The sequence below is a fragment of the Haliotis cracherodii genome, unplaced genomic scaffold, assembly GCF_022045235.1.
Source record: "Haliotis cracherodii isolate W230 unplaced genomic scaffold, xgHalCrac1.p SCAF_5, whole genome shotgun sequence".
NCBI lineage: Eukaryota > Metazoa > Mollusca > Gastropoda > Lepetellida > Haliotidae > Haliotis > Haliotis cracherodii.
Window position 1 is genome coordinate 57,819,747 of NW_027266308.1, and position 24,593 is coordinate 57,844,339.

The window sequence follows — 24,593 nt, forward strand, 5'->3', positions numbered from 1 at the left end:
GCGTCCGCGTTACCAATAAAATGTGACCCCACGACCCATTCTGAGTTTCCGAGTCTAGGCCTGCCCGTCTTACACACGTACAAGGAGGACACGATATGTTTGTTTGTTATTGTCAGTGTCTGTAATCACCACGGGAATGTTACATTGTTTCAACAGCGACTCCTTAACCTCGGAGTAATGGAGGGCTTCGTGTTGACACAGGACCTGTTCTCAAGTGTGATGGCATAAACTGCCTCGCTGAATGGTACTTATACCGTGAGCGGGAATTTGATCAATCTTGCCTATTATATTTCCACCGATCTGTCGCCACAATGTATCAAACGCGCTACCGCTTCGTCATCTCCGGACGTAAACCCCGCAGGTCCATGAGGCAGCATCACATCACCGGCGTCGTTAGTCAGAACTATGAGGAAATCAAAAGGAATTGCCTGGCCAGGCGTACACTTTTTGAGGATCCCGAGTTCCCTGCGGAGAGCAGCTCGCTATATTACAGCCAGCCACCGAAACGGCGAGTAGAGTGGAAGCGACCCAAAGTAAGTCTAGCGCACTTTGCTATTTCATGCCATTCTTATCTTAATGTGAAGAAGCACTTTCTCTCCACCCGTGGCTATCATTCTCTAGTGCTTGCATTGCTGCATCTCGGTGGCTTGTGTTATCAAGTTGTCATCTGTATCTGATAAAAATTGCAGTTTCAGATCAGAACTTGTGATATCACCTACCATCAAAACTAGGTGGTGTTATCGCATCCTCTCTTTCTCCTCGTGTGCTGTCATATCTTCCACTGGCTGAAATCCGTTATCGTTTTCGATCTGAGAGGTGTAATTAACATTTTTTACCGATAAAATAGAATATATTTGCAGGTAGCTGATTACGTACATATTTTCAAAAAATAGTTTATTATTCGTCGCCAAGATGAGATATAGAATGAAACAATACATTCTTTAGACACAGTGTCAGACTTTGCGGTATATCCCGTAGCCTCCATGCTGGAGCGACATATTCAACAGCTGATATAAACCAGGAACAAACGGCAGGGTATTGTAACGGCGGTCATATCAATCTATACATTAGAAACGTAACGGGAGTCGTTATTCTGAAAGCCTACTTCGTGCATAGATCCTCCCTGTAGTCAGAACATAGACTTGGCCATAGATCTAAAAAAAATTTGCTGGAACAGATATAAAAGGATTAATTATGGCCGCATGTATTCATATCTATTTATAAGATCAAATTTATTATTTTTCACTATGAATAATTAGTAATTCAGGTCGCTTTCAGGCTTTTTGTGTATGAGGGGGTAACAGCGAGCAGGAAAGTGACTACTGTTCGTAACGAGGAAAACATGCCACTGTATTTTATCCTGAAAGTGATTTATGTGGACTGATACTGACATCGATCAAACCGGACACGTGGTTGACCGGTTATACCACGAGCTTCTGTCACTCCTCGTTATAACGCCTTGTTATGTTAACGGTGATTTTCCTTATCATATTTCATTCCTCACTCAGAACGTCAAAGATGACAATATGTACATTCTTCACGTACATGGAATTATACAGTGAACACTCGTTATTCCAGGACCAGTGGACCTCTATTATTCCGAGGGGTTCGGACCAGAACCCCTGTAATTCAGTGATCCTGGGGTCCGGAAACTGTGAACCAGCGTTATTCCGGGGTTTCACTGTATGCACGAATCTCTGTCTTCATGATTTTCAGTCATGTTTACGTTTAGGTGAATTTCAAAGTTTGCTGTGCTTTAAACATAATTATCTGACGTCACGAAATATGATACGATTGTGTCTATCGTAACCGAATTCTACATTGATATAATAAAGTGCTAAACATGATACTTGAAATGAATCAAAATGAGTGTTTGATATTGATCAGTGTGAAATGTACATATACACACAAGTATATCGCCAATAAATACACCATATTCTAACGAAACTATTATCCCCTACGCCATTTGGCGCCGTCTAACACTTTATATTACCACCTAGCGCTTTATAAAGTACGCAACCTGTAACTATATAATGCCATCCGTCGCATACTAAATCTGCAAATACCACCTGACGCTATATATTGCCAAATATAATACGCCACCTATAACGTTATATGTTGTACCTACTAACGGTAAATGTTCTCACGTAACGCCATCTTACGCCTCGTAACGATGTACCACGCTGTGCAGAGTTGCCTCCCTTAAGTGAGGCATGCTCCAATGATCGTGGGTTCGAATCCCAGATCCGCCCTAGTTTTGATCATTAGTTTATCAGCAACATACCCGGTTTCCCCAAAGTGGTAAAATCAAAGACCAGGGCCCCTTTCCACAAAGCGACCGTAGTCCAAGGACCGACGTAAGTCTACGTTAAGGAATGGGAGTTACGTTTGTCTTAATGCTACGACCGCTTTGTGGAACAGGGCCCTGCATTATCTCTGGCTTTCCTCACATAGCTGTACAACCTAATGCTGTTCATTACAACCTGTAACGCTATGTAACGCCATTTTACGCCTGTAACGCTGTATAACGCCATTTTACGCCTGTAACGCTACATAACGCCATTTTACACCTGTAACGATATATAACGCCATTTTACGCCTTTAACGCTACATAACGCTATTTTACGCCAGTTATGCTATATAACGCCATTTTACGCCTGTAACGCTATATAATGCCATTTTACGCCATGCGCCGAGTGAGCTTATATATCAATTGGCTAACGCAGCGTTAAACGACATCTACTCAGTCCATTGTGTCCACACGTGGCATGAACATCCGTATTCTTGCGTACCTATTTCCATAATGCCTCCACTATATGCAGAATGCCTTCTCAAGTGTACCGTGTAATCTGCGTACATGATCAATTCAACATTATGTGTGCACTTTATTCAAAATATCGTACGAATAGATACCTTTCTATAATTAAATGTAATACGGATCTGCCCATCATGTATATTTGGCAAACTGTTGTAAAGTCGTAATATACCTTTGAGAGTGTTCGCTTGTTGCATGACAGACTGTCGATAATGGCGTTATTAAATGCGGTTTGGGGAGCAGCATGTTACGTATATTGATTGGGTATGAAGTTGACATACAGCGTTCATCTATTGATGATTGTATTAGGCGTCTGTTCTCAGTGCGCGAGTATAGACGTGTACAGGTGTTGCATTATCGGGACAGGTATCAGGTAGGGGAACGAACCTTGCAGCCAAGGGCGGATAGGTAAACAGGATCTAGCCGTCAGACACACAACCCTAGGGATCGACCATTTTGGATCTTATTTTCACTGCATCCAGCATGACTTCACCCCCTGGTTTAAATAGGATAATGGTTTAGTCATTAGGCTTGTAAACACATTGTTTGATGAGGTCAAAGGCAGTTAAACTCAGCAAATGGATCTATGGATGGATCAGCACCAATTCCAACACGATCTGCAAAAAATATCCATGCACCTTGACACCTGATCTGACAGAGAACTGACAAAACACTCAAAAGTTAACAGTCTGACAAATTTAGTAAACATCTCCAATGCGATTGTGCTTTGTTGGGTTAGTTGGGGCAGGCGACTAACGGGATCAGGGGGAGGGGTAGCTTAAAGTCTAAGGAACCTGAAGTCGCTGTACAGAGTTGCGTCCCTTAAGCGTGCCTGGATCCTATGATCGTGGGTTCGAATCCCAGATTCGTCCTAATTATTATTATTGGTTAGTCAGCAACATAACCATGCTCGTTGGTTTCACCAAAGTGTTAAACGTCACAGATCTGTCTCACTTCATGCTATCCTCCTTTATGCTGTCACGCTGTGATATTACTGAATTACTTTCCAATGCTGCGTAAAAAAACAACTCACTCACTCCCTCACGCCTCGAAAGGAAAGCTGACATTGAATTACCACCTTACAAAGAGCTAGACAGGAGTTGTACGGTACCAGCAACTCTATCGCTTCTGATGTATGATAATGGAGAGACGACATATGTACATTAATTAGCTGGCATCACGTTGCATACCTAACTGCCATGTGTTATGTGGTGGGTCCGAGAGAAATGTATAACGATTTATATAGAAGAAATACTTTCAGAATTAATCATTTTCCCAATATTATGTTTATGGACTTTTATACTACTTACTGTGCAGTTGTTAATGCTTACAGATACCCCCGTGAAAATTGGCTAGAATTGGTCTTAAAAAGCCCATGTTTGTTGTAAGAGGCGACTTGCGGGATAAAGCTTGCTGACTTGATTGATCCAAAATGCGTGGATCTATGCTCATGATGTCAATCACTGGATTGTCTGGCCCAGACTCGATTATTTACAGACCGCCCTTATAGTAGGAATATTGCTGAGTGCGGCAATAAAAAACAGACAAACAAACAAACAAACAAACAAACAGTAGCTTAAAAACATACGATGAGACAAGGCAAGCATTTTAAAGTTGGTACCGATCGGAGTGAGTCTGTGGTATATTGTATTGTGCTGTGTTGTTATGGGGTATTTGGATCTTGTTCATACTCCTGTTAAAGCGGGGCTCGGTTCAGCAAATTGGCAGTCCTAGCTAGTTTGATTCAAGAATGAACCACTTTTTTACCTGCTTACTGACTTTTTATATAGTTTTAATGTATATAAATATTTTAGTTAATAATCACACTTATCACAAATATACAATGTTTTAAGTTTTTTTAAATCACTAAATAACGTTTAGACCTACATGTATACTGCCAATGAGCCAATATTCCAGTAATTGCACAGCGGCCTCGTCGAGTCTTGGTCAAGCAGGATGATATCATAAACAAAGATCCACGTACGATGAAACACAATGATCCAGGACACAATTTGTGATCATTCGAGCCTCCTTTTAGAGGGGGCAATCAGCAGAGATGTATCTAGACCTGCTCAGAAGCCGATTGTCGGCCCCGCGTCTGGAGTAAATGTCAGTAAAAATTCGCAAAGTGGAATTAATGTTGTTATAGCTGTAACTAATGTTATGGCTTTGTGAAGGTGTGATAACAACGACGTTATAAAGGAAGAGGCTTTAAAGCTTTGTTAAACGTTATTGCATTCAATACAATGTTAAAATGTAATGTTAAAATCCCAATGAATTTCGCGAAAAAAAGAACTTAAAAGTAAATCCCAATTTTGAACAATATAACGACTTTTCCCCAATTTGCCTACCAAGGGCAGTTGGTTTGGAATCCCAGATAAATAACTGAACCCACGACATGGATTTTGGGGACCGACCCACTGTGTGTTAAAGGCGAGGAACTGTTTCATTGCTCTTGTCCTTGCACAGGAACGTGGCGACAATTACTGGGGTTGAGAAACCCCTATTAAAGTGTTGTTTGTTGTGTGTATGTCAGAATAAGTTGTCTAATATCGAGGAAGTACAAGTAAACTGAGTCTGTCTGCTCTATACAGACAAGGATTCGAGCGGTGACAATTCAATTTTCAATCACATGTGTCTCGTCATAACAACGATAGCGCAGCTATATCTTTCAAACGTATAAAAGACGTTTAGTATCTGTTTTAAATGATTCAGATGCGAATACACTTTTGCGTTTATGGCAATTTCACAAAACGTAACGATAACTTATTCTGTTACGTACACCAATAATAATTCTGAACGTTTTCTTCATTATCCAAAGAAAGGCCTCGGTGGCTGACTTGGTAATGACATGTCATACGGTATGTGGGTTCGAATCCCAGTAACGGGGAACTTGTTATTGCAGGTATGACAGGTCCTATACTAGAGGCAGATGTTTGTTGAGACTTACTAGAAAAGATACAGGTTATTATAACGTTTGTCAAGACCTATTTCAGAGGACACCTCGTCTTTATTACGTTTATGAAGACCTATTTCAGAGGACACCTGGTTATTATAACGTTTGTCAAGACATATTTCACCTTATACCTGGGTAGTTATTTTAACGTTTGTAAAGACCTATTTCAGCGTTTTCCTGGTCATTTTAACGTTTGTAAAGACCAACTACACATTTGGTTATTATAACGTTTGTAAAGACCTATTTCAGTCGATATCTGGTTATTATTAAGTTTGTAAAAACCTATTTCACAGATACCCAGTTATTATATAGTTTGTAAAGACCTGGTTCACGGATACCTGGTTATTGTAACGTTTGTAAAAACCTATTTCACCGAATCCCAGGTTATTGTTTAAGTTTGTAAAGACCTATTTCACAGATAGATGGTTATTATAACGTTCGTAAAGACCTATATCAACGGAGTGACAGGCTATGTATTAGGTTCGCCCCGATTATGTTTCTAGGTTTGTCAGCACCATACCCGTGCTCGTGGGTTTCTCCGAAGTGGTAAACGTCTGAGACCTGCATCACTTCGGGCCTGCCTCCCTCATTAAGCTGACACGCTGTAATATAACTGGAATACTGTTTAAAGCGGCGTTAAACCCAACTCACTCACTCACTCACTGCCATCGGTCGCCCGTTTGTCTGATTGGTTATTATCACATCCACCACGCGTCGCCTTAATATGTACTGTATTCCTTGCTACCTGTGGTATAAACCACAGATTCACTGATACAACTGTGTTTCTTGTTGCAGGAGATATGCCCCAACCCCCAGTGGATCGACGAGGGAGCCAGCAGGTTCGACGTGGTTCAGGGAGAGCTCGGTAGGTTGTCCTGTTCAAGACGTCGTGCCACGACCCCATGCACTACGACTTCCGTATCTCCGTGTCTTGTACGCTGGGCCCCGGGCTCCACTTGACCGCCTCCGTGGTCTAGTGGTAGAGCGTCCGCCCGGAGAGCGGAAGGTCGGGGGTTCGATCCCCGACCGCGTCACACCAAAAGACGTTAAAAGATGGTACTTCTTCTTACCCTGTCTTGCGCTCGGCATTAAGGGGCTAAAACAATGACTCGTCGGCTCGGAGTCAGTATACTGTGTCTGAGTGGGGTATTCATGTTAAACTGCGGCATGGTATCTCAGTGAGCTAGCACTATAAATCGGCATCAGTCCGGACTAGTACAAGCAGCCACACAAACACACACACGTACATGCACGTCGCTATATAAGTGCAATAATCTTGGACGCAACGTTAAACCCCATTTCACCTCACCTCACTTCACCCCGGGCTCCACTATCGCTACAGCTATCCAGTCATTGAAAAGCATGGGCGTTCTGGCGACCGTTTCGTTAAAACCGCTTTATGGATGCGTCCCTGGTTAATTCCAAAGAACCTATCTCTCAGGCAGGCCACAACCGACATCCTTGAGGTCATTGACGAGGGCAGTAAGAAGCACAGCCTCTATTATCCAGTGTAGTATATATGGAGAATCTCACCCAAGTCTCTTTTGATATGAAATATATTTACACGTAGGCTTGCCGAGGAGTCTTTTGTCGACGAGTGTTGATATATTTGATATCAAAAGACACAAGGGTGAGATTCTATTCAGAGCCATTAGTGATGTCATTTGATTGTGACGTCATGGTAACAATGACGCCTTAGTGGTCTGCAAAGCATTGTGATGCAATTTCTTTGCAGCGATATCTACAATGTAGATATCGCTTGATCTCACCCAAGCGATATCTCCTGTGGGAGCCAGTTTTGGATGATAAATGTCCATTCAGTTATCATAAATACATCATGTGTATAATTTATAGTACCCCTTATACACGTGTAGTGTCCATTGCGTTGTTTAGTACACCTTAGCACATCCTACACCTTGTGTTTCCAGACGACTGTTGGATGATAGCAGCAGTAGCATCACTCACCTGCGACCAGAAGCTGTTCTCCAGAGTTGTCCCCCCTGACCAGAGTTTCCAACATGGCTACTGTGGAGCCTTCCGGTTCCGGTTGTGGTACCAGGGCGAGTGGCTGGACGTGGTGGTGGACGACCGACTGCCCACCTACCGTGGTCAACTCATCTACATGCACTCGGACACACAGATGGAGTTCTGGAGCGCTCTGCTAGAGAAGGCGTATGCCAAGTGAGTCATAATTATAAAAAACTAAATGACTTCCAGATGGAAACAGTGGCTATAAACTAACTCACTTCACCAATTTGCATACTACAAACTCCTTGAACTGAGGACGTGCAAGATACATTCATAATACACACAAGGAACCTTCTAAACGAGGGACAATAATCAAAGAATCTCGGGTAAATGAGCGAATGAATATAGACATAACGTGGAATTACGTTCGGCTGGAACTTTAGAAATATTGTACATGTTTGTTGTCTTACTGCGGAATGCTTATTATAGAAGTGCACAACCAATTCGGGGGAGTGTTGGTGTTAAATGTGTGCTGAATTTGTTACCGTCGAAGTATTTATTGTTGGTTCATGCCATGAGATTAAGCGATTTTCTAAAGGCAAGCGTCTCATGTATGCCCTAAATGCATTCCTCTGTAAGACGTCTCATGCATACCCAATGCATTCCCCTGTAAGACGTCTCATGCATACACAATGCATTCCTTTGTCAGGTTGCACGGGTCATTCGAATCGCTGAAGGGCGGGTCCGCACACGAGGCAATGGAGGACTTCACGGGGGGTCTGGCGGAAGTGTTTTCTCTGAAGGAATGGCCAGCCAACCTCCTCCAGATCATGCTGAAGTCTCACGAGAGATCGGCGCTCATGGCCTGCTCAATTGATGTAAGAACAGTTGGAGTTTTCAGAAATCAGAATTCGATATATCCATCTAAAGACATATAGTATATAGAAGGTGTATGTTTTCGTAACCTTGGCAATACATATTACAATTCAACACTTTGTCCTGCACGTTGACTGTGAAATATTTGTATATTTTATTAAATTATTTGTTTTAATTTGGAGGGAAATGTATTGTGTAACGACAGATTTCATAGACTTTATATTAGTCTCTTCGACAGTCAATGATATGAGTATTGTGGGGTTTAAATGAATATTTATCAGAACGTAATTATCATGGCGCCAGTCTGCGGAGAGATATTGAATCCTAGCTGCTTTCTAACTAATGTTTAATGTATAAAATATATATTGAAAACTATATTTTGTAATAATATTGTTGAGATATTAACTGCGTGCTTTTATGTGAAAGTCTTTTTTTTGTAGTATGACGGACAGACGGTAGATCAGCATCACCGCCTTGACAACGGCCTCATCGTGGGCCACGCCTACAGCCTGACATCTATCAGACAGGTACTGCCGCAGCAGCAGGAACAACGTTATCACTGTTTACAGCACGAACCGGGCAGTGGGGTAGTCTAGTGGTTAAAGCGTTGTCTCGTCACACCGAAGGCCCGGGTTCGATCGCCCGCATGGGTACTATTTATGAATATATATATATGGAATATTCCTAAAAGTGGCGTTAAACCATACTCACTTACAGCACTATGCCAGTTGTAGCCAGAAGACGGTAGTATGCTAGTACTGTGCTTACACACCTCTCATACCATCTTTCCGAGGCAAGGGAGTTAACTGGCTGATTAAAGTCCAGTTTCCAACCTTGGCGAACTAGGCTGGTATTATGGAGTCTATGCATAGACCAGACAAAATCGCGAAACGAAATCGAAATCCGGTTCGTAAACTGTCGTGCAGATTTCGGTCGATTGCAGGATTTGCAAAACATGTGCAGCGCCAACACGGCGTCAACAGATATCTTTCATGTTTTTAATCAAGGTGATCTCGTGAGTTGATGCACTTTGCGAAGTAAGACCCGTTTAATCACAATATAGATTTTGATTATCGATCAGATCGTCTTGACTGGGCGCCGCCATTTTGTTTGAAGCAAATCCAAGTGATATGAGAGATGGAATCTGATTGGCATAGAAGGGACATAACTCATAATAGCCACTGGTGGCGCTGCGATCGAGCCCAGAAATCCCAGCCTAGTTCGGCTTGGGTGCAATCTCATTAAAATCAGATCTTAGTTCTCGCTACCGCTGAACAAAGATCTAAAGACATCCCTTTAGGGGTCACGTCAGAACAACCTTTCATCCGACCAATCAGGGCGTCGCTTACCAGATCATGAAAGTGACAGTCGGAATGTGATTTCTAATCATGCAACCTCGAAAACTTTAACACAGGATATTCCGAACGATAGTTACGGGCTTAACGACTGAATCCATACAATCTAGACCATATACTAGCCAGAATGTTCTTTTGTTCAGGTTTCAAATTTATAATTGATAATTTGTCAAAATATGTTTCGAAGCGTAGTCGCCAATTTGAAATTAGTGCCGTAAAGCAAGAGAAAGCTGCCTTCTGGTTGACTAATGTCTACTTCATGTCAGTCAGTCCATTGGTTTGCGAAAAGTTGGTCTGACGTGACCCGTAATGGGGTGTTCTGAGATCTTTGTTTAGCGGTAACGAGAACTATGATCTGATTTTAATGACATTGGTAAGGGTGACTTTTATAGTCAGTTAACTCCCTTGCCTCGCGAAGATGCTCTCATACCTTCCTTGTACCAAATGTATACACATGTTTTTATGGGTGTTGGCATTTAAGCCAATATATTTTGATTATATGTGGTGTTTTTTTTGTTTTGTTTTGTAAATTAAGATCATCCTCTAGCTGATTGTAACTATGTACAGGATGATATTTTAAATGATATAAGACTCGATTGTGTGTCAGTTTGGGTTCATCATGAGAAATATGTGTTATTTACATGTTCCAGATCGACGTGGATGGCTCTGGAAATCACGTGACCCTCGTCCGCGTTAGGAACCCCTGGGGTAACGACAAGGAGTGGAATGGGGCTTGGAGTGACAGGTAGATGGAAACCTCCCTTACATTGAAGGATTTGAACACATATCACTGATACTTCTCTTGGGACTTCTGCTATAATGAGGTGCGGTCGGGTAGCCTTGTGGTTAAAGCGTTCGCTCGTCACGCCGAAGACCCGGGTTCGATTCCGACATGGGTACAATGTGTGAAGCCCATTTCTGGTGTCCCCCGCCGTGATATTGCTGGAATATTGCTAAAAGCGGCGTAAAACCATACTCACTCACTCTGCTATGATGATGATTTTTTAACACCTCCGTCTCTATAAAAGTGCAGTAATCTTGAACGCAACGTTAAACCCCATTTTACCTCACCGATGATTTTTTTATCCCAGAAATGACATAATCTCATTCTAAGTAAAACCCTGAAACCAACGAGAATCAGATGAAACAATGTCCTCAATGTCATGTCCAGGGACGCATGTCCTCATAAGAATGATGTAAGCGACATTTGGATTTAACAGAAATATTTTCGAAGATCTCTGTGCGTTGATCTTGAAATGATTATGTGCCGGCTTTCTTCTGACGATTCATTAAAAATCGAATTAGTTGCTTATCCCCCAAACTGAGGTGTTGTCCAAGAAGATGAAGTGACTGTTTCAGGTCGCAGGAGTGGGAGAGACTACCACAGCACAAGAAGGAGAGTCTCGGGCTCACATTTGACGACGACGGCGAGTTCTGGTTAGTTCACTTAAACATCATTCCCGGCATACACTGTAAAGACAACGGGCGACAACTCTAGAGTAGTGCAAGCTCCTCACAGCGATAGTCCGTTCGCGGAGCTCTCTATACTATCGCTGCCACCAGTCAAAACTCCCCACTGTGATAGGTGGTCCCAACCATGCTTGGAGTTGAACTTGCAATCGAATGACCGTTATGTTTACAAACAAGTGACGACTGTCGTGACGCCGAATACACTTATCGCTGCTAAATGCTTTATTCTTGAAATAGCCGCGCCCACACTGGTGGCAGCGATGTTACCGTCGGTACGCCTCATTCTCGATATATTTAAATTTGTCTGATCCTCAGCTGTGAGGTGTTTGTGGTATCGAAACTGCCGGTCAAAGTAAACTACACTAGAAAACTGGATCTGACAAATACTTACATTATATATTATCAAAACATTTATATTATCAAAACATTATTCAGCTGAAACAGTCACCGAAACACAGAAAACTTAAGGTCCAAAATAATATACCCATATACCCATATCAAATCACCATCCAATGATAATTTCTTTTTTCATTTTAAGCAACCATCAAACGTGTTTTTTTTATACTTTTATCTCCCTTCAGGTTAGATATTTGTGCGTTAGCCTGCAGCGACGATAACTGAGTTTGACTCCGTGGGTGGGTCCACGTTTTGACAGCTTCCATAGTGTCACTGTAAGCTAAACAAGGTCTCCGAGGCTACCGGTTCAATTGAAATTGTCCGTCAACTTAAATGGTTTTTTTGAATGATGCTCTCAGATGTGTTTTGTCTGGTACAGGATGAATTTGTTTGACTTCCTGAGCCACTTCTCCGAGCTGGAGATATGTAACCTTGACCCTGTGTGCAACGAGAGCGCAGTCTCCGTCAAGAGATGGGAGGTCACGACCCACACCGGAAGTTGGGTCAAACACGTCAGTGCTGGAGGTTGCCGAGGAAACCACCCAGGTACATAACCATCAGTCTTGCTCATCGACAATACTTCAGGGTCACACTACGCTCCTTCCGTCACCCGTGAATACATACGGCCAATATATGGTGTTCTTCATTAAGCTGTATATTTTGCAAGTTGGAGGTTCGGAACAACTTAACCCTTCAAGCAAAAATAAGGGGGTGCGTTAGTACTCTACACGACACTATGAATATTTATATGCATTTATTTTGGTTTTACGTCATCTATCTGGTCCACTTGAAATGGAATCTGAAGGATAATGTAACATCGAGTCCCCTGATTGCCTAACTTGATATAAAGATCTTCATCAAACAACGATATCAAGAGTTTGAAATCTGGTACCCGCAAATGTTATGGTTTCAGAGCCTGCGTGTAACATTCTCAGGGTTTCGACTGAACTGAACTAAACAAATACATTACATTTCTTTATGTATTGTAATTCCTCTATAGAATCCTTCTGGACGAACCCCCAGTTCCGCGTGACGCTGACTGACCCTGACGAGACGGATGACGAGGACGAGTGTACGGTGATCGTGGCACTGCTGCAGAAAGACAGGAGGAAGAAGAGGCAGGAGGGAGTCGACCTGCTCCAGATCGGCTACATCATATATCAGGTAGCCCAGTCCCAAGGCAACTCAGTCCCAAGTTTGCATGCATTACACATAAAACAACGGCATACTACAAGAGAACAGTTCCGTGAAGATCCGGGGTAGAATGGGTCTTCAGCAACCCATGCTTGCCCTAAAAGGCGACTGCTTGTCGTAAGAGGCGACTAACGGGATAGGGTGGTCAGACTCGCTGACTTGGTTGATGCATGTCATCGATCCCAATTATGTGGATCGATGCTGATGATGTCAATCACTGGATTGTCTGGCCCAGACTCGATTATTTACAGACCGCCGTCAAATAGCCGGAATATTGTTGTGTGCGGCGTTAAACAACAAACAATCAAACTAGAGAACAGCCCAATGGTCTGTTCAGAGCTGCGTCCATTATATCCGTGTCGGGATGCTTGTGGGTTCGAATATCCGTGTCAAATGCTTGTGGGTTCGAATCCGATATTTGCTCATAGTATGTTGCTTGGGTTTCTACAAACAACACATTGTGTGTACATATGCCATACACTGTGTTGGCTTAGTGGGAATCCTTTTTTTATTTATTTCCCGGGTCTGGGAGACCGACTAATACAGGCCGATATAGCTGTTATATTGCTGGCTACGGCCACAAACTGCATTCACTCACTCACTCGAACACTATTAGGGCAAAGGATGTTTTATATTAGATTCTCATTTATTTCCGATCAGTTTATGGTTTTATTTCCACCAGCTGAAAGACAATCACCAAGGTCCGCTGGATAAGAACTTCTTTCTCTACAACGCGTCCGTGGCGAAGTCACCACCTTTCATCAACAGACGCGAGACTTGTGGGAGGCACAAACTGCTCCCTGGAAATTACGTCATCATTCCCTCCACATTCAATCCTAACCAGGAGGGGGACTTCCTGCTGCGGATCTTCACAGAGAAGGCCAAGGAGACTCAGTAAGTCGCGGCCAAAGAGGGAGACACAGTCCACGTGCATGTTTGGCTACTCGCAAACTATATTGCAGGCCAAAGAAAGTATACATTTTAAAATCTGACCAAATAATTACAAACGTTGTCAAACGTTACTAGGCTGAAAACAATCGCCGAACTATGAGCTAGGACCAGGGAATATTTGGAGTGCATGATATCTCCATTTTAGTATGGTATATACCCTGGTTCCATACGCCACCGTGCTCGTGAAGATCCGTGGTAGAATAGGTCTTCAGTTGATTTCCAGCTCACGAGAATGAAAATCATGTGTTGGGTTAGTGACAGGAGAGCTGAAGCGGGAACGAAGATATTGTGGCGAATGTCATCCAGTATATTTAGAACGTGGATATGACAAACCTAATGAACGCAATACCGAAATCCACCGTTGGAATTCCGGATAATGATAGATCTACAGTAATATAACCAACGCTTGCCTTAAGAGGCGACTAAAGGAATCGGGTGGCCTGACTTGGTTGATTACGTTTCTCAACGGCCTGGTTCATTCCTTCTGTCAGTCACTGGTTGTCTGGCCGTGATACCATTATTTATAGCTTTAAGATTGTTGACTGAGGCGTTACAAAAAAACAAAAAAACAACAACGCAAAGTATCCATGACAGCTAGGGTTACTAATTCTTTGATTGCCACAATAGAATGAATGAATGAATGAATGAATGAATGAATGAATTAATTAATTAGGCCTTGTGTTTAATTGTCATACCATAGTCACAATTTTCACCAATATGAATTGACACAAATATTATTAGCATTTGTCTATATCAAATTATTAGTAATCACTTCGTACAGAACGCTGAGGAAAAGCAAATACGTTTATCCAACCGTACACATGAATGTCGGATTGGCTGAGACCCAATCTTTTATTGTCAATGTACCCCGCTAACACATTGTAAGGTATATTTCTTATGCCCCTCGCTGCAATTGCCGAACTGTTGGCATTACATTTGCAACATACCAACCGTATTTTTATATCTCGAAATAATTATGTAAGACGCCATTCTTCGGATATTTACGATTTATTCCGAATGAAATAGATATAGGCGAAATAACTAAGTTTGTTTCCTGTCGTCTGCCATAAATGCCTAACTGTGGTGTTGTTACCGACTCGGACGAAAGCATGCATGAATAAGACATACTTGCAAGATAATTAGGTGTGCGGTAAGATAAATTCGTTGTCCACCGGTCCCGCGGGTGACGTGGGTTGATGCACCCTCTATTTTACTTTGTGTTTATGTATTTTAATAATAATACATCAGGGGCGGTTGGGTAGCCTAGTGGTGTTCGCTCGTCACGCCTGAGACCCGGGTTCGATTCCACACATGGGTATAATGTGTGGATACCTTTACTGGTGTCACCCGCCGTGATATTGCTGGAAAATTGCTAACAGCGGTGTAAAATCATACTCACTCACTCACTCACTATAATACACCATGAGTACAACTGGTTTCATGTTCGTGTTGCGCATTGCAGGGAACTGGATGAGGAAACCAGGTTTATGGAAATCGAGGTGAGTGTTCTCAAAGTAATAATCCGCTTGAAAGTGCACCAGAACGCAACCATAGAGCTGTTTGATTTATACTGAACTAGGAATTCCACAGGAATTTCAAGAAAGGGACGTTTACGACTTTTGTGAAACCCACGAACATGGTGATAGCACTGACACACCAGCGATCATGATTTGAGCGCCTGGTCTTTGGATTCGAACCTTAAGGCACCACTGCCCCATTCTGTATCTTCAAAACCAAATGTATTTTTGTCTGCGCACGTTTGGCAGTAAGTTCAGACGCATGGTGTATTGTGTCATGTTGCATGGTCCAGAATAAGATTACACTAATGACTAACGTATTTGTGAAAACCCCTGCATGGTGTTCGAGATTCTGTTATGACCTCGAAGTATCTGTGTAAACTGTGTGTAGATCCATACTTGTAATCTACAAGCGTTGGTTGGAGGTCCCAACGCTTTAACTCAACCGTCGGACTCCGTGAGTATTGACAGCCGGTCGTTCGTTGTTCTTTGTGGAGTAGGAATGGATCCATCTTCCCGAGGCAAGATAGTTAGCTGATTTTAAGAGTCCAGTTTCCACCCTTGCCGAACTGGGCTGGAATTACTGAGCTCGATCGTAGCGCCACCAGTGGCTATTACCAGTTATGTCCCTTCTAAGCCTCTCCTATGGACCAATCAGATACCACCTCTCGTATCACTTGCATTTGTTTAAAAAAAAAGGCGGCGCCCAGTCAAGGACGATCTGATCGATAATCAAAATCTGTATTGTGATAAAACGGATCATACATAGCGAAATGCATCAATCACGAGAGCACCTTGATTAAAAACATAAAAAGATTTGGAAAATATCTGTTGACAAAGAGTTGGCGGTGCACATGCTTTGAAAATCTTGCAATCGACCGAAATCTGCACGACAGTTTATGAAACGGATTTTGATTTCTTTGATTGGGCTATGCAAAGACTCGTTAGTCCAGCCAAAATGTAACTCCATAATACCAGCCTAATTCGGCAAGGGTGGAAACTGAACTTTTATAGTCAGTTAACTCTCTTGCCTCGGGAAGATGGAATGGACCAGGTGTGGTGGTTTCCCATGCACAGAACATTGTGTACCCATTTCATGCACAATCATTTTCACTCGTTCAGTGCACCTTCCATTTCAGAATAACTACGTAAGTATCCTTATGAACACTTACTTCCCAGTTTCTCACAGAACAAGCCAGTATAAGTTCACTCATATTCTATATACTTTATGAACTTTAATATACTCTTAAACCATGTAATGTTAACCCTAAGGCTCCACAGTAACATTGGCTATATTCGTATAATGAGTTTTCTATAAACGAAGTCCATTTTCATTTTATTCTTCTGCGCTTTTAATCTGCTACAACCTTTCGGTACGAGGAATTCAGGGGTCAACGGAGGGTATTCGGGATTCAGAGGTCAACGGAGGGTATTAGGGATTCAGGGGTCAACGGAGGGTATTAGGGATTCAGGGGTCAACGGAGGGTATTCGAGATTCAGGGGTCAACGGAGGGTATTCGAGATTCAGGGGTCAAAAGAGGGTATTCGAGATTCAGGGGTCAAGAGAGGGTATTCGAGATTCAGGGGTCAAGAGAGGGTATTCGAGATTCAGGGGTCAACAGAGGGTATTCGGGATTCAGCATTGTCCTACGCGGGACGACAATATAATAATTTTTGGTATGCAGATTAAAATAAATTTTAATAATGTTCAACGGAAAAAAAAAACCTTCGACATTCAATTTCAGTAATTTAAATTCAAATCACACCCTTTTATGACCTAGGATAGTGTTCCATAGGTTTTCGTCTTTGTAGAGTGAATTCTGACACTGAGATTTGTCTTACGTTGTATTCGTGATTCAGGGTTGAACAAATGAAATTTACAGTAAAAACTTAGATGGGGTTCGGGGGAGGGATTGTGCGTGCGTGTGTGCGTGCGTGCGTGCGTGCGTTCGTGCGTGCGTACGTGTGTGCGTGTATGTTTTGACACACTCCGCTTCATAAGCCTCATATATTCACTCACCATCTAACATTTTCATGCATGCGTTTTTGGCTCTCAACTAGATTAGACATTATCACAAGAATGATGGCTAGATCATTCTTCCTCGTCCAACAGACTCCCAGGCATGACGTGTAGAACGTACCCACCTTCTAACAGCATGGTTCCTGTGCGCGATTTGCTTGTTGCATTTACTGCATCTAACACTCAGCTGCTGCAGCCAAGCCCGAGGAGACCGGAAGTCTTGATGTGTTGTTTTTGGATTATTTCCTTTTGTATCCTCTTTGACCTTGCAAACATGTTTATTCATCACAGTTTTTCTCCTACTTATATATATTTAATGACCAATATCCCTGGCATTTTACTACTGAAATCGATACTGGGACGTCATAGTTCCCTAGTGTTCTATGCTTGTCGCCAAGCCGGTTTAGATGAGGATCAGAAGTTACAATGTGTGAAAACTTGTATGTCATCGTAACCTGACGGCGTTGAATGGTGCATGCGCTATCAACCGCGGGTTTGTGTTGTCCAGATTACATCAGTCCTAAACAGGACGTCGTGATAAGGTGGTAATATTGTTTGAAACACCATCCTCTCATACATACTCGATCGGAATTGCCTCAATTAGTTAACATGTTGACCCTCAATATGGGCAGTAGTAGAATGATCTGGTATTTCTGGGGGCACGGGTGGCCCAGTTGTCTAAGGCGCCGCGATTCGCTGTGCAGAGTTGCGTCACCTGGGCACGCCAGAAACCTATGATTGTGGGTTCGAATCCCGGTTCGCCACGATTATGTTTCTAGGTTTGTCAGCACCATACCCGTGCTCGTGGGTTTCACCGTAGTGGTAAACGTCTGAGACCTGCATCACTTCGGGCTTTCCTACCACATTAAGCTGACACGCCGTGATATAACTGGAATAGTGTTAAAAGCGGCGTTAAACCCAACTCACTCACTCACTCTGGTATTTCTGATAATAAACAGCATGGTTATCTATAATACACGTTCATGCCATACCATAGTGAATAATAGCTAATAAAAGCCCGTAGTCGTGATTCATCTAACAACTTCTAGTACTCAGACTCGGCACAATGTCCGCCCCCTGGTAGTTGTGTACATTTCCTGTCACCATTTCCCGACAGCCGCCGCCCCCGACGTCAGCAGATAGCCGGGAGCAGGAAGAACGCCTGGCCAGGTTCCGCACCATCGCCGGAGACGACATGGAGGTCGACGCCTACGAGCTGCAGGAAGTCCTCAACTTTGCCTTCACGAAAAGTAGGGGATTATTAACGGCACTAGTTTAGGGGTATGGGAACATAGACACCACGCATACTTAAGTTATAGGAATTGTGGAACCACGCGGGTGCCTTGGGGTATAGGAATCAGGCAGGTCCCATGTAGGTATTCATTTTTGTATCTCTGACACATGAAAAGAAAGGCCCCCTGGAGATTCCGGGTTAAAACGAGTGGCTGGTATTGTCGTAAGAGGCGACTCAAACTGATCGGGTGAGGTAAATGATTGCGTGCTGACGGCGTGGGACGTTACTGCCAGGTATTATTAATATACAGGATGCCGTGCTATACCTGGAACATTCACTCACTAAGTCGCTGAACAGAAAGATTTGAAAAAAACAAATCAACAAACATTTACAATGTACACTCACAAATCATCGTAAAATTACAATGGGGACTCAAGCCAAAGGAAAAATCGAGTCCTGTCGAGGATCATTGCTTACAACGAACACGACGGAAACGGTTCCTCGTATTGTACAAGATGTGAGCAAAATTCAATTGTAGATTAGCGAAGTGTCATTAATAGAGCTACCCATTAGTTACATTTCCAATTACCATGTGCCACTCAAAGATTTTATAGCAAATGTATTTTCCATTTTGTTTTCAGAGTTCGTGTTCCCGGGGTTTTCTATTGACGTCTGCCGGAGTATGGTGGCATTGCATGATGTATCCTTTGGGGGTTGTGAGAAAAACGAAGCACATTGAAGCATGGCATAGTTCCATTTATTAATTGATAACAACCGTCTTTAAAATTGGTAAATCGTAGACCATGGACGGTAAGGTTGAATATCCTTGACCTTTACTCCCAGGGTGACCTTTCTGGAAAGCTTGGATTCGAGGAGTTCCGAGATTTGTGGGCTGACCTTAAGCGATGGGAGGTAAGTGCCGTTGTGAGAAGTGTGTGAGTGAGTTTGGCTTTACGCCGCTTTTAGTAATATTCCAGCAATATCAATGCGGGGGACACCAGAAATGGGCTTCACACACTGTACCCATGTCGGGAATCGAGCCCGGATCTGCGGCGTGACGAACGAACGCTTTGAACAGTAGACTACCCGACCGCCCCTTGGGCTCGCATATTGGTAAACCTGTTAGTGTAGGCTTACGGCCATGCCAGCCCTGGACATATAGAGGATTGCTTTTTGGATACAAGTTAAATTGTGCGAACCCCGTGTCCCACGCCGTGATAGTTTAAATATTGCTGGAGGCCTAAATACATACCAACTCACGCTCACTCAAATCATTCCAACCCACATTGTGTGACTGTTGCTCAAAATGTATGTATTACTCCGTCACTATAATCAAGACAATTATTAATCGGGAAAATTTTAGGGCGGGCGCTACCATCCGGATTAAGGGGGTTCCAATATACTCAGTTTGACACAAGTTACCAACTTACGGCCTGCTCAGACTAGGCCTAGTCTTGAAATAGGCTTCCCACCCCTGGGCATAGTCCACAGTCATCTTTGCTCCTCGGAGCCACTGCGCGCGATTGCAGCTGAACTGTTAAGACCTGTTGTCCTATTTGTTTACCAGGGAAGATTCAGGGTAGAATAGGTCCTCAGCAACACATACGTGCCGTAAAAGGGGACTATGCTTGTCGTAAGAGACGACTAACGGGATCGGGTGGTCAGGCTCGCTGACTTGGTTGGTGCGTGTCATCGTATCCCAATTGCGTGGATGGATGCCCGTGATATCAGTCTCTGGACTGTGTTCCAGACTCGAATATTTACAGACGCCGTCATATAGCTCGAATATTGCTGAGTGCGGCGTTAAACAACAAACAATCCCAACCAAACCTATTTCCTGGTTCAACACCAATCTGGACTTCGTTACTCTGAAACCCTCGCCTCGGGAAATTTTAATTAGGGTCAAAATATATTAAGAATGATATTTTACAGTGTAGGAAACGGCGTTTTTTTTGTATACAATATGGTCGACATGTGACGGTGTCGACGATAAATTGTATTGTACTTGCGGTCTTGCTTTCACCTCGCTCGTAAACGGATGTCGTGATATGATGTTAATATTATTTGAAACATCAGTTTCTAAACTAGTGTCCTGATATTGCTTTGGACCCTGTGTATTTTTTTATGTAAGAAGGAAAAATCAGACTGATCAGGTGTTTGGTTGAGACAGAATACTGTTTCAGTCAGTACTGCCAGACTTCCAATCGTTTTCCCTGAACTCTGCAAGGAGAAGACATACATGGTACGGCGCTTGTGGGAGGTGATGGTGAAATGGGGTTTAACGTTGCACCTTGTAGTAATGCTCTTATGATTGACGTATGTTGTAGGGCGTGTTCAGGGAGTATGACATTGACCGGAGCGGATCCTTCAACTCCTATGAGCTCAGATTGGCTCTCAACTCCGTAGGTAAGTGAGACAACCTCAGGAGAGACTGGCTCTCAACCTAGTGCGCAGTGACTGAAATTGGGGGTCAAGGTTATTAAACCGGAAGTATAATTCGCTTGTTGAGGTAGCTGGCTTTGTTTTTAGATATAATGCACCGGAAGTAATGTCATGTACCAGAAATGGTTGTATGACCATATTTGTATGGACAGTGTCGTCATTACTTCATTATGTGGGTAGCTAGAGACATGGGATTGGAGATACTGAATTGAACATTACCAGAAATTATGTCTTTAGATTCGAATGGATATCTTTAGAGCGGTCTTGCATATGTTTTTCGTATTCAAGTAGCGATAGGAATGGGACTCTCAGATTTCATGGTTTCTTCAGTCCACAAGTAATGTCATTAGATCTGGGCCCACTTGCATGAAGTGATCTTAGCGCTACGACTATTGTAAGCCTGTGTTAAAGAATGGGAGTTAATGGCGCTAAGATCGCTTTGTGCAAGTGGGCCCTGAAATGCATTTGGGGACCTCAGTATGTAAGCTAGAGGGACATCTGTTTTTAGGTTGTTGTGTTAGGCAAGTATTTTACCCAAACCAAAGGTAAGGAAATCACACTTGAAATGCATGGTTGCACCACGGTCCTAAATAACGGTTGTTAAGGTCCATGGTTGCATTTAGGGGCCAACCACTCTATGTTCTTGGAGGGATGGGATGTATAAATTAAAATAAATTGTCCTTGATAATGCTTGGAAAAAATAATTAGGCTGTATATTGTCTGTCAAAAAAATACATTGTTTCGAGATATATTTTCAAAAGTATATTAAGGCTCATAGTTGATTTTTAAAAAAATCAGGTTTTGCATCCCTCAGTTGAGAAAATACAAAATCCCAGCCTCCCCCAAAATATTAAATGGTCGGTTCTAGTTCCTTAAGTAAAGGGAAGTGAAGGGACTGCTTCTCGTTATGCAGCAGTTTTTTTATTTTGTACAACTTGCTATCATACCTCCAACCTACTGATGTTTGTCAAATATCCTCCCTTTTTCTCTACAACATTAAAATTTCAAAATATGGCTGACCCCGAAATACATCTCTGTCGATGTAAATGGCGACAGACATTGTCCTTGTATTCATGACGTCCCTCGTGTTTGCAACCCACTAAGAAACTGTGTATCTCGGGCAGGTTTCCGGTTGAGTAATCGCACCTTTCAGTCGATCGTGATGCGATACAGCAACAAGACCGGCCAGATTGAGTTCGGAGACTTCATTGTGTGTGCAGTGAGGTTAAAGACAATGATTGGTAAGAAGGCTTACTGGTTTAATGAAATCCAACTTCTGGCAACACTGATTAAAGCGATAGCCATACAAACAACATTATTCTTGCATCACTTATATCCCGTGGAGATTCCAGGTTATAGTAGGTCCTCAGCATACTATGCTGATCACAAGAGGCAACCTCATGGATCGGGTGGTCAGGCTAGGTGACTCTGTTGACAGCGTGTCGGCGTACCCCGACAACGGTGTTCATAATATCAATCACTAGTTTGGCTGGTCCAGACTCGATTACATAAACGTCAAATAGCTATATCATTGCTCTTAAACAACACACCAAATCAAAACCATAGCAAATATCATGGTTTAATATGTCTATGAATAGGATTATTTATGTTGTGATAATAATAACAGATGAGTCCATTTAGAGTGAGTGAGTGAGTTGGGTTTAACAGTATTCCAGTTATATCGCGCCATGTCAGCTTAATGTGGAAGGAAAGCCCGAAGTGATGCAGGTCTCAGACGTTTACCACTTCTGTATGGCGCTGACGAACCAAGAAACGTAATTTGGGCGAACCGGGATTCGAACCAAGGTTTCTGGCGTGCCCAAGGGACGCAATTCTGCACAGCGAATCGCGGCGCCTTAGACGACTGGGCCACCCGTGCCCTCGAGTCCATTTAGAAAGTGCTTCAAATATTTACGCTCTATGATTAACTCGAAGCGCAGATTGTTCTCAAAGCTAGAAAAAAACATTTTCATTCGAGTATCTGCAGTTATCTGAATGAATGATGTTATTCTTTTACAGAGGCACACAGAACAGCAGATTTCAACAATATTGATAACGTGAGTGATTTACTGTCGATAGACAAATCCATTCAGTTTAAATTAAATCACCATGTTCATCATCTACCTCAATGCCGACCAGTTACAATCTTTCTCTGACTGTTTCAGTTCATTCAAACCACGATGTATTCATGAGCAGAAGTTCTACGAACTTCCGTTTCCTGTCTCGTGTCACCGTCACTATGGTGATCCAAGAAGTGTCAACTGGTATTACGTCTCAAACACGCGTCCGGTATGAATAATACTTGCTGTTGGTGCAGTTAACGCCAACTGGGACCCCTGATTCCACCAATTGTGAGCAGGCGAAATACAATCAAATATGTTAGGTAGAATTGCAAGAGGTGTCTATTTTGGCATGAAGCCAATACTGGTCTGACCATTTTAGTATTCTAGAGGCTTGCCTTTTTTGTTCGAGACAAATATGTTATCGATCATTGCTTCATACGAAAAAAATTTCAGAAAGAAGAAGTCGAACACACTGTTTTTTCAGGGCATCCAGTTTGCCTAGCATGTTAAAATTTGAGGCGAAATATTTTTTCTGATACTTTATTTTAAAAATACCATTTCCGCAGAATGGTCGGTCCATTATGACATGTTGAAATCATTTCGTATGCACTTACTTTCCTTTCATTCGTGCATAGTGTGCATGATACAATTTTCTACGGTTGGGGTAGAAGTGAAATTATTTCATCCTTTTTGCTCTGTTGCGGAAGCTAATTTTACACACGGGATATGTTTCTCCACCAATCATAATAGTCGTTTCCATATCGGCCGTCTTTCATTGGTTAATGTGATCACGTGATATGTAAACCACTCCGATGAAACCGCATTGTGCCTGTGCATTGCCTATATGGGAATTATTTTCCCACATTCAGACGTGTGCCTTAAATACTTATACTTCACACCACCTTTGTTACATTGTTTCATTGTGTGTGTCTTTGTTAAGCAGCAATTCCTATTTGTTCAATATAGTGTTTTCAACTGCTAATCACATGGTGCATTGTTGACCAATGATGTCCATGGGCTGCTTATCTGAAAGCACAATATAAATAACGACATAATAGACTTGCACATTTATATGCCAGATTTTAATGCATGTTACTGTTTCTATTGTCTATATTTCTATTTATGCAAAATAAAGTTCTACCAAAACATTACAGATGTGTTGAAATTTCTCTGAACATCGCGATGCGGATTATGGGCAAAGAGGAAGTCACGTCACACTTCTGGTTGTTAATATCTTTAGCTTAAACGTACCAGTTCCGACTGGATGCCTTTCTCCACATTCCACCCTGCCTCTATAACCAGCCACACACCTGTTCCGGGTGGATGCCTCTCACCA

The 24,593-nt window shown here is 42.6% G+C and overlaps 1 protein-coding gene across 2 annotated transcripts; it reads left to right on the top strand.

The window, feature by feature from the left end:
- Window positions 1–34: 34 nt before the first annotated feature.
- LOC139443156 (calpain-B-like) lies at window positions 35–24,386 on the top strand. Of its 2 annotated transcripts, XM_071224115.1 has the most exons (19): window positions 35–533; window positions 6,567–6,636; window positions 7,700–7,952; window positions 8,449–8,617; window positions 9,056–9,142; window positions 10,621–10,715; window positions 11,330–11,407; window positions 12,216–12,382; window positions 12,837–13,000; window positions 13,713–13,924; window positions 15,444–15,480; window positions 15,890–15,955; window positions 18,636–18,768; window positions 19,394–19,452; window positions 19,596–19,664; window positions 21,080–21,158; window positions 22,319–22,435; window positions 23,214–23,251; window positions 23,360–24,386. In XM_071224115.1, exons 1-19 carry the CDS (start codon window positions 312–314, stop codon window positions 23,384–23,386), a joined length of 2,142 nt encoding a protein of 713 aa, XP_071080216.1. In that variant the 5' UTR covers window positions 35–311; the 3' UTR covers window positions 23,387–24,386. The 2 variants fall into 2 exon arrangements, with proteins under 2 accessions (XP_071080216.1, XP_071080217.1); XM_071224116.1 differs by lacking the exon at window positions 15,890–15,955.
- The last annotated feature ends 207 nt before the right edge of the window (window positions 24,387–24,593 follow it).